Raw genomic sequence first — 15982 nt, forward strand, 5'->3', positions numbered from 1 at the left:
AGGTGGAGTTCCTCAGATGCTCAGGTAGACTCTTACATAGACTTGGGCCACAGTGGCTAAATGCTCATTTCCCATGGAATTTTGCTGATGCTGAACAACCACCGGTCCACCCAGCTTGGTCTTGGCAAGGTGCTGGATACATCAGTAAATCCAAACTGATAGACAAGATGTCCACACACTAGCATTTATACAGTGTTTCAATTTATTGTTGAGCTTTCAGTCTATTTAACCTTCATCAGAGCTGCATGAGGCAACAATTGTCCTATTGTTCCTATAGAGCCTCTATATTGTTGTATAGAGTTGTGATGATTTTGAATTCAATTTTGTAGGTTGTTATATTGTATAGGGTATTTTGTATATTGTATTGGTTTGTAAGATTATATTTATTCTGTTTTTGTATAGAGTTGTGATGATCTTGAACTTAATTTTGTAGGCTAAGTTGTATTTGTATAGGATTATTTGTGTCCGATATTTGTATATTGTATTTTTATAGGATTGTGATTTTGTAAGTTGTATTTGTTTTAAAAGCCCAGCTAGGGACAGGAGTTGAAAATTAGCTGTAGCTATAACTTTAAATGCAGCACATCAGTTTCATGCTTTGTAACGAATCTATGTTAACTGCATTAAAAAATAAAATGCTGAATGGCAAACTGGAAACCATGCTCGTCTTGTCACACAATACCAGAATACAGGAAAAAACACATAAAACTAGGTACGTTTAAAAACTAATAAGAGAATAATAAAGTAAATTCTACAACTTATAGGCAGTCAGTGCAGCAGCTTTAAAATAGGAGTTACTGTATATATGCTCTTTGTCTGGTCTTTGTCAGTATTTTAGCTACTGCATTCTGAAAAAGTTGAAGATGGCCAACATCTTTTTTAGGTCGATTAAACAGGAGAGCATTACAGTTGTCAAGCCTAGAGGTAATAAAGGCATGCATGCAGTGTTTCTGTATCAGCCCAAGAGAGGAACTGTCTAACCTTGGCAATATCTCTAAGGTGTCAAAACATTTGGTGATGTTTCTAGTATGTGATTCAAAGCTGAGGTCATAATCCAAGATAACCTACAAGCTTGATGTCATATAATAATAATAATGATAAACTTTATTTATATAGCACCTTTCATACAGGGAGGTGTAGCTCAAAGTGCTTTACAACAAAATAAAAACAGACAAATACAATAAAAAGAAAAAAAAAGATATGATATGATCATTATATGATCATATAATAAAGTGTCTGTGAAAACCTTTGAACTTGGTGGATCACCACATGTTCACTACTCAAACAAAGTTCTAAACACAGCCAGGACAAACAGCATGTTTGCTTGTAAAGAACCACTACCTTGTTGTGTTCCAATGACAAATACAGACAATTGGATAGACATAGTACATCTTAGAAACAGGCTCCTCTTATTACTGTTGACATTAGTTGTTAGGCTCATATCTATTATTACCCAGTCCCCACATCAAATGTGGTCAAAAATTCCACAGTGGCTCAGCACACATGCATAGATATTAGCTCAATAAGCACAAAACACTATTACATCAAGTAAAACCCCTTACATTACAGCTGACAGCTCAAAATAAAAACAGTACAGTGTGCAATGGCAATTGACCAACCAACCGACCAACTGACCAACCAACCTAGAGATCTTTGCTGAGGTCGTAGACTTGTAATTTTGTATCTACAGAGCCAATGTTAATTCCATCTGTGGTGTAATGTAATGATGTAGTGTATATTTACTAGTAGTTAAGTATATTTCCGAGGTACTACAATTTTTCAACAACTATAATCATTGGTTATTTTAAGATGTTACACAAAGAAGAAATTATCGTCTTATAAATTTTGTGAAATACTGGGTGAATTTAATTTTCTGTTGAGAGAGAATATATGACAAGTGAACTCCAGATGCACCATGTGTTCTAAACCATCCTATTTTGCTTTTACCCAGGTGTGCTGAATGATGAATCTCACTTGATCATAAGTCACCTATTGATGCCCCCTAAATACTGTAAGAACAGATGTGGTGCCATGTGCAAATACTCTGGAAAATGCACAAGACTTGGAGAGGTGGCACCAAAAAAGACTGTAAAAAGAAGAACTTCAGCAGAAGTGAAATCAATGTACTGTTAAATACATAAAGTAAGAGTGGCAGTACTGGTGGTACAGGAAAATCAAACACCCAGTAATGACAAAACAGTTGCTGTCTCAGCAACAGTGGTGGAGGAAGTATTCAGATCCTTTACTTACATAAAAGTACTAATACCACATTGTAAAAATACTCTGTTACAAGTAAAAGTCCTGCATTGAAAATGTTACTTAAGAAAAAGTATGTAAGTGCAATCAGGGAAATGTATTGAAGTGTTTAAAGTAATTATACTCAATGTAGAAATTTTTAAAACAATTTGAATAAATCAAAATAATTAAAACTGTTAAACAATTATAGAAATAGTTGCCAAATAATATTCAAATTAATCAAGTAATTGTTTCAGTTGCACCTGTATATATTCATATAGTTTGTGCGCAAAAATAATAATTTGTAAAGCAATTAGTAACTGAAGTTATTGAATAATTGTAGTAAAGTAAAAAAAAAAAAAAAAAATACAATATTTCCCTCTGAAGTGTAGTGGAGTAGCAGTAGAAAGATACATGAGAGTAAAATACTTAAGTAAAGAAAAAGTTCACTCAAATCTGTACTCAAGTACAGTACTTGAGTAAATGTACTCAATTACATACCACCACTGGTCAGCATAGGGACACACAGTAACTGACATTACAGTATTTGGGATCAATGGACCAAGTATAGTAGTAATTCTTTTGCCCTAAAATGTAAAAATCCAAAAATAATTACTCCAAAACACAATCTAAATTGTATTATATAAAATTCATGCCTTTTTAAAACATTACTCAAATTTAAAACTTGTGTTTCCTCCAGTTGGGCAGCAATCTGTGGACTGTTAAAAGGAGATGCTTTTCTCTTCAGAGTGCTCTCGACCACTCGGCACATTTTCTCTTACCTGAGAGAAAAGCCAAAAAAAAGAGAAAACATTGGTGAATCAAGTTCTAACACACACACAAATTGCAGATAAATTTGTTAGTACATTGTTTCTTGCATGAGGCCCCTGGTCTTACTGCACTGTTAGAACTAACAATATAAATAAAAATTAAAATGATTATATATTATTCCGACACTTTGAAGTAGGCCATTCTGCATAATGAGTATAGTGCATTTGATGAGAACACTTCTGTATTTTCACATATTAACTTGAATGTAGGACTTTTATGTAGAATGGATCATCTTTACATAGTGATATTGCTACTTTATTTAAGTAAAGCATCTGAATACTTTCAGTGCTCATCAACACATCAAACACTGAATCAGCATGAGTTCTACCCTACCTCCTGAAATAAGCTCGATCCAACACTGAAGATGAAGTGACACCTTTACAGGATTTATCATTTAAAAAGATTTAAATATTCTATTTTGTACAAGTATTAGATTGTATTGAAGTCCTTCCCTGGTGAAACCCCTTATTAGTTTTAATCGGCTGAGAATTACATTGTATTTTATTGACAATCATCACTTAAAGCAGGGATAATGCCATCTTAATGCTGCATTCTGAATTGGTTTGGACTGCCCTGTCGTGTTCAACTTTGGTCATCAGTTTTGGATCAGCACACATTTGCAACACAAGCTCCATACTCAAACAAACTTTCAGGCTATGAAAGTCGGTCATTTCATTTTCATTTCATTTCATACAGTCGGCCATTTCATGATGTTTCAACAGCTTGTGAACAAAACTGAGATTGTGTTCATGCCATAAAAGAAGAAATAAGAGTGAAACCACACTTCATCAGTGGTGGAAGTGCTCAGATCATTTACTTCAGTAGCAATACCACATAAAATTTCCATTACAAGTATAAGCACTGTGCTTAATCAAAGTAAATAAAAGAAGGTGTAAAGTGGCTTGAAAAAAAGTGTTTATAAAGCTCATTAAACCTATTGTTATAATTCAGTTGGATTGCATTATATAAAAATGTTTTTTTTAAATTTTGTTCAACCCCATGGCATGGAAAATATAGAAATTATTGCACATATTAGAAATGATTTATTGCAGGGCCGTTAAATAACATTGCATTAGTCTGTACACGTGTGTATAAGAAACTACTAAATTAGTATATCTCAGTAATGACTGCATGTTGTCATGTTTTATGTCTTGTCTGTTTTATGTATTTGTAACATACCTGGTTTTCAATTAAGACATATGCTCCTTTTGAGTTATGTGTGATATGTTTTTGACGGGCCATTTTCTTTTAATAGAATATCTATTTTTTAGGCCTTGAACCTAAAAGCAGTGATGCTGCAGTGTACTCTGAACTAGTGAGCTGTGTTTCATCATGCGCTGCTACTGTGTAAACAGTACAAGCCATTTCCATTTTAGTCAGGTTCACTATATAATTTTGTGGGATTTTTTTGGAGATTTGCAAAACTATACATTTTTGGAAAAGTTATTGTATAAGGATTCAGAAAATCAATGTTTGCATTTGCGCAGATGTCTATATGGCGGCCATATTGGAATTTACAAAATGGCCGCCGTAAAATGTACATTTTGTAATATCTCAGCTTCTCAATAAGGTGGAACATTGATTTTAACTGCTAAACCTACATTTTCAGGGTCAAGGAATCCAGTGGGGGTAGTTACAATGCTACAACACTTTACCACATTAACCCTTAGATGCATGAGTGGGTCAAAATGACTCGGTGTTGTTGTTTTCTTGCGATATCTTTGTAATGAAAAGTTATCATTTCATATTCCGGCTGTTCCTCAAAAAACATGTTGTTTATATCATTCATTGAAAATGGCAACTTACCTTTGATACATTTTAAGAAATTGTAGTTCTTATATCACTACTCCAAGCTTCCATAAGTGGGTGCAAAATTACCCAACTGCGGCTGGATCCCCAGTGCCCAGCCATATCCATATCCATATAGCCTACTTATTTTTTATGAGCTGCTGTGTGTGTGTGTGTGTGCTTGAGTGTGTGTGTGTGTGTGTGTGTGTGTGTGTGTGTGTGTGTGTGAGGGTTGTTTTTTAACGTGAAGCACTTTGTGTTGCATTTTTATGTATGAAAAGTGCTATATAAATAAAGATTGATTGATTGATTGATTGACTGATACTTGAGAAGTAGTTCCTGTTGCAAAGATTTTATTTGCCGTGATATTTCGAGCCAATGGTGTTCTCCTGAAAGGCCTATTTGTTGTGGACAACACAATATGCTATATCAGGAGTGTCAAGTTGTCAACCCTTAAGAACAGAGCATTTGATGCATGTATAGTAAGTATTATCTTCATTTTTACCTCAGAAAATATTGTATATTTCAACAACATGCTTGTACATTTATGACTACTGCTAACTAAGCTAGCTAACAATACTGTATAATGTGTGTGTTGTTCATGACAAGTGTTTGAAAGCATAAGTTATTTTACATCATCAAATTAGCCTATTTACCCTTTATACACTGAACAAAAATATAAATGCAACACTTTTGTTTTTGCTCCCATTTTTCATGAGCTGAACTCAAAGATCTAAAACATTTTCTATACACACAAAAGACCATTTCCCTCAAATACTATTCACAATTATGTCTAAATCTGTGTTAGTGAGCACTTCTCCTTTGCCGAGATGATCCATCCCACCTCACAGTTGTGGCATATCAAGATGCTGATTAGACAGCATGAATATTGCACAGGTGTGCCTTAGGCTGGCCACAATAAAAGGCCACTCTGAAATGTGCAGTTTTGCTTTATTTGGGGGATCTGTCGAATGTTGGTCCACTCCTCTTCAATGGCTGTGCGAAGTTGCTGGATATTGGCAGGAACTGGAACACGCTGTCGTATATGCCAATCCAGAGCATCGCAAACATGCTCAATGGGTGACATGTCCGGTGAGTATGCTGGCCATGCAAGAACTAGGATGTTTTCAGCTTCCAGGAATTGTGTACAGATCCTTGCAACATGGGGCCGTGCATTGTCATGCTGCAACATGAGGTGATGGTCGTGGATGAATGGCACAACAATGGGCCTCAGGATCTCCTCACGGTATCTCTATGCGTTCAAAATGCCATCAATAAAATGCACCTGTGTTCGTTGACCATAACATATGCCTGCCCATACCATAACCCCACCGCCACCATGGGCCACTCGATCCACAACGTTAACATCAGCAAACCGCTCACCCACATGACGCCACACACGCTGTCTGCCATCTGCCCTGAACATCTGTGAAGAGAACACCTCTCCAACGTGCCAGATGCCATCGAATGTGAGCATTTGCCCACTCAAGTAGGTTACAACGACGAACTGCTGTCAGGATCCTGATGAGGACGACAAGCATGCAGATGAGCTTCCCTGAGATGGTTCCTGAGACAATTCTTTGGTTTTGCAAACCGATTATTGCAGCAGCTGTCCGGGTGGCTGGTCTCAGACGATCTCAGAGGTGAACATGCTGGATGTGGAGGTCCTGGGCTGGTGTGGTTACACGTGGTTTGCGGTTGTGAGGCCGGTTGGATGTACTGCCAAATGACAGTTTCATTTGTACTGCCAAATGAAACTGTCTGAAACGCCTTTGGAGACGGCTTATGGTAGAGAAATGAACATTCAATTCACGGGCAACAGCTCTGGTGGACATTCCTGCAGTCAGCATGCCAATTGCACGCTCCCTCAAAACTTGCGACATCTGTGGCATTGTGCTGTGTGATACAAGTGAACATTTCAGAGTGGCCTTTTATTGTGGCCAGCCTAAGGCACACCTGTGCCATAATCATGCTGTCTAATCAGCATCTTGATATGCCACACCTGTAAGGTGGGATGGATTATCTCGGCAAAGGAGAAGTGCTCACTAACATAGAATTAGACATAATTGTGAATAGTATTTGAGGGAAGTGGTCTTTTGTGTGTATAGAAAATGTTTTAGATCTTTGAGTTCAGCTTATGAAAAATGGGAGCAAAAACAAAAGTGTTGCGTTTATATTTTTGTTCAATGTAGTTAGCTAACAGTAACTAACTAGCTAACGTTAGCCTACTGTATGTACAGTATAGTGTGTGTATCATTCATACATATTATATTAAGAGTATGTGTTATTATCATTTATCATCAAATTAGCCTACTTTGTAGTTAGACAACCACACCGTCATTTTTGACCCACTCATGCATCTAAGGGTTAATGTGGTAAAGTGTTGTAGCATTGTAACTACCACCATTGGATTCCTTGACCCTGAAAATGTAGGTTTAGCAGTTAAAATCAATGTTCCACCTTATTGAGAAGCTGAGATATTACAAAATGTACATTTTACGGCGGCCATTTTGTAAATTCCAATATGGCCGCCATATAGACATCTGCGCAAATGCAAACATTGATTTTCTGAATCCTTATACAATAACCTTTCCAAAAATGTATAGTTTTGCAAATCTCCAAAAAAATCCCACAAAAGTTGAAATCTAAACATAATGAACCTGACTATTTGGGCCTAGTCTGAACAGACATGACTATATTGGAAAAGTTTTTTTTTTTTTTTTTTGCCTGTCATCCATATGCAAACTGCAGTTCAGGCCACTGAAAACTGCACCCTTGTAACCTTTGTGAGGCTTCACAAATGTGGCGGCATCGTGTGTAATATTGAACCCAAACCCTAACCAATCTCACTCCTTTTGCTTAAACCTAACCAATCCAACCAACGAAGGCAATGAGTACTAGCCAGTCAGGAGACTAGGGCAGGTCATTCCTTCGCTATCCTCAGAAATGAAAATTTGCCCCAGGAATGCCTCTTACTCTTGCCTCCAGTATTTCCCAGAGGCCTCATGCCGTATTGCAATGAAAAAATCCCCTGCAAATCAAAAAACATTTTCCCCATGAACCGCTGTCATACAAGAGACGCCTGTAAAACTGTAGACAGGTCTCTCCCAACTCCATACAAGGGCAATCTTCATCTTTGATTTATGACAAGCCATTTGCATTCTTCTTTCCATCTTGTGAAGCGGTTTGGCTCGACACAATCTCCAACTGGGCCTGGGCAGGAGGGTAGAAAAGGTGGCTGCACATCAGCTTCTACCTGTGTGGAGGACCGGTCAGGTGATGCTGACTGTTGGTTACAGTTTTCATTGGCAACTACAGTTGTAACATCCACATGGCTGTTTGTCCCACCATCTATTCTGGACTTTTTCAGCAGAAAAAAAGCTTTTTTGCTGTTTCATTGTACATAGCTAGCAAACATAAATACTAAGCCAGTTATTACTGTTTACTGTTTATACTGACAGTTTAAGTTCACTGTATGTTGGCAGGGACAAACTGGTACTGGATATTTTGTAGCATTACAAGTGTAAAGTGCAGTCATCATTGCCACTGTAACATATCAGAGTTCTATCCATTCATGACTCAGATCCACAAAGTCTTTTAAAATAGCTAGCATTGCTTGTCAATTTGCACTATCTACAGATAGGAATACAAGAAGTATTTCATGTATTTAGTCTGACCAAAGGCAGGCACAACATGTATCCCCACCAGGGATAAACCAGAATTACTGCCTCATGGATGTATTCCTCCACCAACCAGTCAAGTTGCAGTTACAGTTTACATCCATGTCTGTCCAGACTCATATGTAGCCATGACAGTTGACAGTGCTTCAGGTAAAGATACTGCTGCAAAGAAGCTACATATTGTAACACATGGATGTTTTGCAAACATATGTAAGGTCACAGTGACCTTGAGCTTAGAGCACCAAATCTAGTCAGTTCATCATTGAGTCCAAGTGAATGTTTGTACCAAATGTGAGGAAATTCCCTCGAGGCGTTCTTGAGATATCACTTTCACAACAATGAGACGGATGCAAGGCCACAGCGACCCTGAACTTTGACAGACAAAATCTACCCAGTTCATTGTTAGGTCCAAGTGAATATTTGTGCAGAGTTTGAAGAAATTCCCTCAATGTGTTCTTGAGAGATTTCGTTCACAAAAATGGGACAGATCGGGGTGTCGGTGGCTTAGTGGTAGAACAGGCGCCCCATCAACAAGTCTGTTGCCGCAGCGGTCCGGGTTCGACTCCAGCCTGTGGCCCTCTGCTGCATGTCACTCCCTCTCTCTCTCCCTCTTTCACACTAGCCTGTCCTATCAATTAAAGGCTAAAAAGCCCAAAAAAATATCATAAAAATTTTTTTTTTAAAAATGTGACAGATCAGGTCTCAGTGGCCTTGACCTTTGATTAAAATCTATTTTGTTCATCACTGAGTCCAAGTGGATGTTTGTGCCAAATTTGAAGAAATACCCTTAAGTTATTCTTGAGATATCACTTTCATGAGAATGGAACAGACAGATGTTGCTAGCGTGGAAGCATAAATACGATAATGAAATAAGTATCAGATCAGGCTCTTAGGAAACACTCAACAATATAGAAATTTAAACAAGGAAAAAAATACTGATAAATATCAATAAACAACAGTAGGATATGATTCATTACAAAACCTTTTTATTTTTACGTCCCAAATCCCAACATAAAACTTCCAGCAACATGAAGTACAATGTGGAAGTAAATATGAAATTCCCAAACAGGCTGCATGCTGTACAGAAACCAGCACACATGGCAGCAGTGAGCTAGAAAAGTCAATTACACTCAAAACAAATGTACATTAAGTTGATTCAAAAACAAGCAGGAGAAATACTGCATTAGCAAGAACATCAAATAACTGCTGGTGTGAGCATCAAAGTGCTTGTTCACTTTTACAGAGTTAGTACACCATCAACGTTTGTGTTTCTGCTTTAACAATCTAACAAAAAGCATAAGAGGCAAACGTAGCACAAGCATTGAAAAGGTGTCCTTTCTACACTCGAGTCATCAGGTATTATTTGGTTGATTATGATTCTACATTTATTTCACAGTGAGTTTTCTTGAAGTTTACTGTGTTAAAGTGGAAACAGACAACATTTCAAATCACACAGCATTTTGTTTACCACAGTTAACACCGGTTGTTCCACTCTCAGCCATTTCCGTGACTAGGAATAGAACATATATTGATAATCTTTGGCAGCTGGGGATAGCTTCCAACGGCTACCAGGGAAAACAAATGCTCTATCCTCTTCCTGTTTTGGTTGCACAGTGGTTGACCAGGCCCCCAGGAAGTGCGCCAGACTTTGTCTATGGGACATAGTGGCCAAAGGATGTAATTACAACTTCTGGGTCTGTCATGTCTGGGCCCAAGAAGACTTCCTCCCATAGACTTACATTGGGAAAGAGATGTAGGTGAATCACTGGATACATTTTTTTGAGCGTCACAACCGCCGTGAAATAACTCGATTCACTATCAGGATTTAATCTATAAGGTACAATAACATTTTTAAAGTCTGGAAGAACTGCCCAATCAAATCATTTCATACCAATTCAAGTTAGCAGAAATGGGTCCTATGATGCAAAAGTAATTGGGTAATTTTAAATCAGGAAGTTGAACTATTTTGGCTTAATGTGCCACTGAGCAGCTTTCACAGGAATAACCAGGGGCCCAATTCCTTTGTGCCATAAATAGAACTTTCAATTTCACAAGAGTTAAGTGAAAGTGAGATTTCTATGGTACCATCTAAATGCTGATGGTGTCATTATTCTGTAGCCATTACATTATGCAATCAACATTTACCCCATGATAAGTAAAAAGAAAAAGAATGTCTATTTCCACTTTAACCGTCATTGCGGGTGAGTCGTGTTTTCTAAAATAGACATTCTTTGGTTCAGGCTGGTTATAGTGCAGCATTAATGGCAATGGCTTTAAAATGTCCTGTATGGACAGCGCTGTCCCTTAACAATCCAAAAGGCACAGACAGATTTACAGAGCCTCTGTATCTCCACACAGAAGCTTCACAGAACATACACATTTACTGGAGATTATTACTGAAAATGGAGAAAAAGCTTTCTACACAGGGCAGGATTCAGCCTGATCAAGAGTTCATCCATGATGAGAGTGCAGATCTGACATGATTGTACTGAAGTACTTTCAGAAGCAGTGTTGAACACATAGTCAACACATACTTTTGACTGAAAGAACTATTACAAAGTATGAGGTATGAGCATTCTCCTAAAGCAGTCCACTGACAGACAACTACGCTTAGCTTGTAAGACAGCAAACACAAGAACTTAAGGTTCCATTTCAACAACATATTTTCATAAATGGAATATGTTTAAGATTCTTTATGAACATGTCACTCTCATGTCATTTTTTGACTCCACTGCCCACTGAGGGCCAAATTCACAAAAGGATTGCATGGCTTTCGCGGCTGCTAAACTGGTAAAAATGGAGCAAACAGATACTGTCTAATTCACAAAGCACGTGCAGAGGGTGAAATGCTCCACTAACTGCGTTGCCAAGCAGATTGTTTCTCAGTGCTCTGGTGTTATTTGCACGTATTTAAATGAGGTAATATGCATATATTTGGCGGAAAAATTGGCCATTTCTATGCAAATGAGCCTCATTGATAAACAACGTCTAATTCACTAACACCAGCGCTAACAGCCACACGCAGTTTGAGTGAAGTAAATAACGTCTTTAGAAAGCTGGTGCAAACTGGGCGCTCCTCTGTGGAAGCCTCTTGCCCAGGCTTTCCAGTGATCGTGGCAGCAGTGATCGTCTGTTAAATTAGTCTGTAAATAATATTTTGACATTATTATTATAATCATTATTACTTTGATCATTATTACTTTAATGGCATCCGAAGATACTGATGCATTGAAAAGGTGACAATCTGTGGTCGTTCTCAAAACGCACTTCTGTCACGCACTTCAAAAGCAACTTTCAATAATTTATTTTACGAAACGGGGGAAACAAACGTGAACAAAAACGGTTCCATAATTCATATTAAATTCAAAAGATAACGAAACAACAGCTACAAGTGAGAGGGAATAGTGATAAAGTGGTCAAACTTGGTCAAATCCACAGCCTCAACCCATCCGACACTGTTAGACTGACTCACCAGCAGACATGAGGGTATAAAGTATTCAGTACTTTGCCAAACAAAGTCTGCCATTGTTCTGCCACGGTGTTCTTGGCGCAAAGCCAGCATTTATACTTTGCCATACATGTGTGGCTTATTGCAATCAGGGGCAAATCAGGGCCAAACTGCACTCAGCTGCCAAACTTTGTGGGCGTGTTTGCGCTGGTATATCATTAGTGCAATATCCTTTGTGAATAGGATGTTAAGACGGAGCAAACTGCGGGTGCAAGTGAAGTGCAATTCAAGGTGCTATCAGCGGCCGCAGTTCATTCTTTGTGAATTCGGCCCTGAGTCTGGGTTTGACCGCTCAGGACTGGATTGAAATATTTTATCAGTCTGTTGTGAAATATGATAACAGTTTTAGTCAAGTTTAGGCTCACAAAAGTTAAATGTCAAACTCACTTTATGTGTCAGCCGGGCAGTTAATACTATTAGAGGTTAAACAACACAGTGGTCACTTGCTTTCAGTTACAATATGAGTAATAACTTATGGTGTACAGTGAGAGTGCAGGCCACTAGGTTCCAAAACAAGATATCCTCCATTTAGAGACATGGCTCTGACTCATACCTAAAGGGGAACTCCACTGGTTCTAGTGCAGACAACTCAGCCTCAATGAAAGATGCATCCAACAATATGAATAAAAGTGGGGATAGATTTCTCTAAGAAAACTTTTTAATTCATAAAATGTAGTATTTACACGTGAGCTCAATGAAATACAGACTAGTAACTAGACTAGTAACTATAATATCCTGTATTCTCTACTGGCTCTTTCGCTGCTATAAAGAGTGAGATCCACCATCTCTGCCATTTCACAAATCCTTTTTGATTGTTGTTTTATTTCTCAATATATCCCTAACCTACACTTCATCACATACCGCAAAACTTCAGTTAATATCCTGAGCTTTTATTTGCTTCAAATACTGAACTCAACTGGTTGATGTTTCTGACAGGCCTTTGATTCCTTTTGCACAAACTTTTGCTCAGGAAAGATGGGAAATACTATTTAATTGTTTTTTTTTCTAGCACTATGAATATTACTTGTATAAAAATTAGGCTATCGAATAGCATATCAATAATGAATCATTCATTTGATCTAGCTCTGATAAACAACACATCTAGGCCCACCTGATAAACAGAGACGGAGAAGCCCTTTTTACACAGAGATGGCCCTATAGAACCACTGAAAAGTCCCTCTTAAGGGCCCTTCTTTGCATCTTTACACAGAACCAAACAACAGGGGCATCATGCTTCAGTGTGTGATTTTAGACAGTATGCTGGCATCACAGAAGTGAAAGTGAAGAAAGAAGAGGAAAGTAGTGAGAATGGAGAGAACACTAAACAGAGGAAGGTAAAGAAAAGAAAATAATGTTTGAGTTAAAGTGCGGTCTTTGTTTGATGAACGCAGTTAGCATAGAGTTAGCAGTGGATTCATATAATATTCACAGCTTGGATTTATTTTCATAAATATGGTTTTGATTCTTTTGATTACTGGACCCTTACATGACTAAATAAAATGGACATATTCAGATTTCAAAGGTTCAAAGGTAGGGAGTCACCACTTTTTTGTCTCTGTTGTTTTCAACGACAGTATATCTGTATGAATTGTTCTTTGGTGCTCATGGTTTCACTAAAATAAACTGAATGATTGAATTGTGGAGAATCTAACTGAGCTAACAATGTATAGTATGTCCATAGTGACAAAAGGTTACACATTTATATCTGTATGTGCGATCTAAGCAAGTTAGAACTACCTCAAGCAGGGAGCAAACGACCCGGTGGGCTTTGAGAGGTTTTATATCCCAAAAAATTCTATATAAATAAACTGTTTTCCAGCATTAATGGCAACCAGTGAGACGTTTATTTGTCAAAACATGTAGCAACACCTGGAGAATAAAAGGGACTCAGTATTTATCCCCGGCTGTGCTTTAAATTGAAGTTTTAAAGTATACTGTAAATGATGTATTAAAAATCAAACAGCACTTACACGGTGTCTGACGCATACTCTGCTCTGAATGGCTGATGATCACTATTACGTGCATCACTAAGGAGAGGACAGGTGTTAAAGTATTATACCTTTTTAGCCTGGATTATTAACCTGTGCCGCTATTTAGTGAGTATAAATAACAAATTACACTACTCTAACACTTCACCTATTCTGAAGTGTAGAAGTCTTATCATTGCAATGAATCCACCTTGTCTGTGCAATCCTCCAAATATTCTTTATAACTAATAAAAACCCTCACTTGTGTGGTTTAGCAATCTGTGTGCATGCATGACCACATCAGTATATTTTGCTATATACAGCCTGTGAAAACAGCTGTATGCAGTCTTCTATGGTTTTAGAGGAGTTTGTCATGCCTCCAGAGTGTTTGGAGACTTTATAAATGACTGGTGGTGTGAAGTTAAATGTGGTGTGCAAGAGAGGGAGATGTCACTGAGTTGCATTATGGGAAGGTAATGGATCCAGTCTTTTTGGAGCTTCATCTACAAACAAGATTAAAGCCAGGATATTTTGGCAATCATTAGTGGACTTGACTTGCACCACTTCTTTGTTTTTGTTTTTTAATCTATCTGTCCTGATTTCCCCCAACTTTATAAAAATGAAATACTAAAACCACTGGAGTACCCCTCTAACACAAATACAGTTAATCAGTACTTTCTACTACTTTGGGTGAACAACTGGTGACCTTCAGCAATTCCTTTCTACATTTCCAGGCTTAAAAACACAAATCTCTAAAAACAGTTTGTCTACTGTGACTTTTTTATGCAAAAGTCTCTCATTGCCAGCTAAAAGCTCATCAGGCATATATGACTGCAAAGCTAACATAAAAAATGACTGTATATCTTTTTGTATAAATCCCATTGACCCAAACCTGCTACACACAAACCCTGAGAAACTATGGTAAGTGAGAGAGGGCATTAACACCAGCCTCTGTCAAATATTAATAATATTGATTCTGAATGTATGATTATTTTCTCTACAAAGACACTTGGGTTAGTGGATGGTTGTTCATTACCAGACCTGTTCTCTTTTAAAACCTCTGTGGGAACTAAAACAGAATATTCACTGTGATGTGGATCTGCCAGAGGGACTGATGGAACACAGGAAATGTTTTGCTGTGGCTACATTTGTGGGTGTTTCTGTTAGGTAAGACGGACACCTGAAGGTGTGCAGCAGGTTCGGTTTCAGGTTCAGGACTGCTGACTGCTCCACTGGTTGGCCATAGGCCTGCGGAGCAGCTCCTCCACATGACGAGCCACGTCCATTGTGTCTTCCAGGTCGAAGTCTCCATCTGCATCCAACATGGTGTCACTCCTGACAGGACAACAGCAGACATGGATGACACACTTTATGAGGGAGGTTCATGGGAAAATTAGCTTTTCTTGTTGGATTTTCTACATCATACCTCATTAGTATCACCCAGTATATACTTGAGCAAAGTATACTCTAAATAACACATAAAACTACATTCCTTATAACACATAAAACTACTATCTCAAACCAGCATTAGTCAAACATGATGACATGACTCTGTCTTACAGAAATGCACAGGGGAATTTCCTTGCAGCATTCAACTTGTTCTCATACACACATATTGATTGATTGACCATGTCATCTTAATCAATCATCTTGAAAAGCTGATTGGTCTTTCTGACTGTGTGTTACAGTGGTTAAAAATAAACATCAAAGGTAGAAAGGTTTATGTCAGTCCTGGAGATTATGTGTCTGAGAAACATGACCTCTGATTTGGGGTTGCACAAGGGAGCTGCCTTGGTCCATTATTATTCTCACTGTACATGCTGCTACTTGGTGACATCATTAGAGAACACAATGTTTGTTTCCATAGTTATGCGGATGACACACAACTGTACATCTCTGCTGAGCCAAACAGCGCTGCAGCCATAAACTCCCTTACTACCTGTCTTTTGGCAATAAATAAATGGATGAGCAAC

The 15982-nt window shown here is 38.0% G+C and overlaps 1 protein-coding gene across 1 annotated transcript in view; it reads right to left on the bottom strand.

The window, feature by feature from the left end:
* Positions 1-9498: 9498 nt before the first annotated feature.
* Positions 9499-15982, bottom strand: part of LOC125880992 (signal transducer and activator of transcription 5B-like) — a 43367-nt gene continuing 36883 nt past the window's right edge. The window contains exon 19 of the mRNA XM_049563890.1: positions 9499-15344. Coding sequence (XP_049419847.1) covers positions 15221-15344 — 124 coding nt within the window. The 3' untranslated portion in view covers positions 9499-15220. The remainder of the gene's footprint in view (positions 15345-15982) is intronic.

This window comes from Epinephelus fuscoguttatus, linkage group LG20 (assembly GCF_011397635.1).
Source record: "Epinephelus fuscoguttatus linkage group LG20, E.fuscoguttatus.final_Chr_v1".
NCBI classification, from domain to species: Eukaryota; Metazoa; Chordata; class Actinopteri; order Perciformes; family Serranidae; genus Epinephelus; species Epinephelus fuscoguttatus.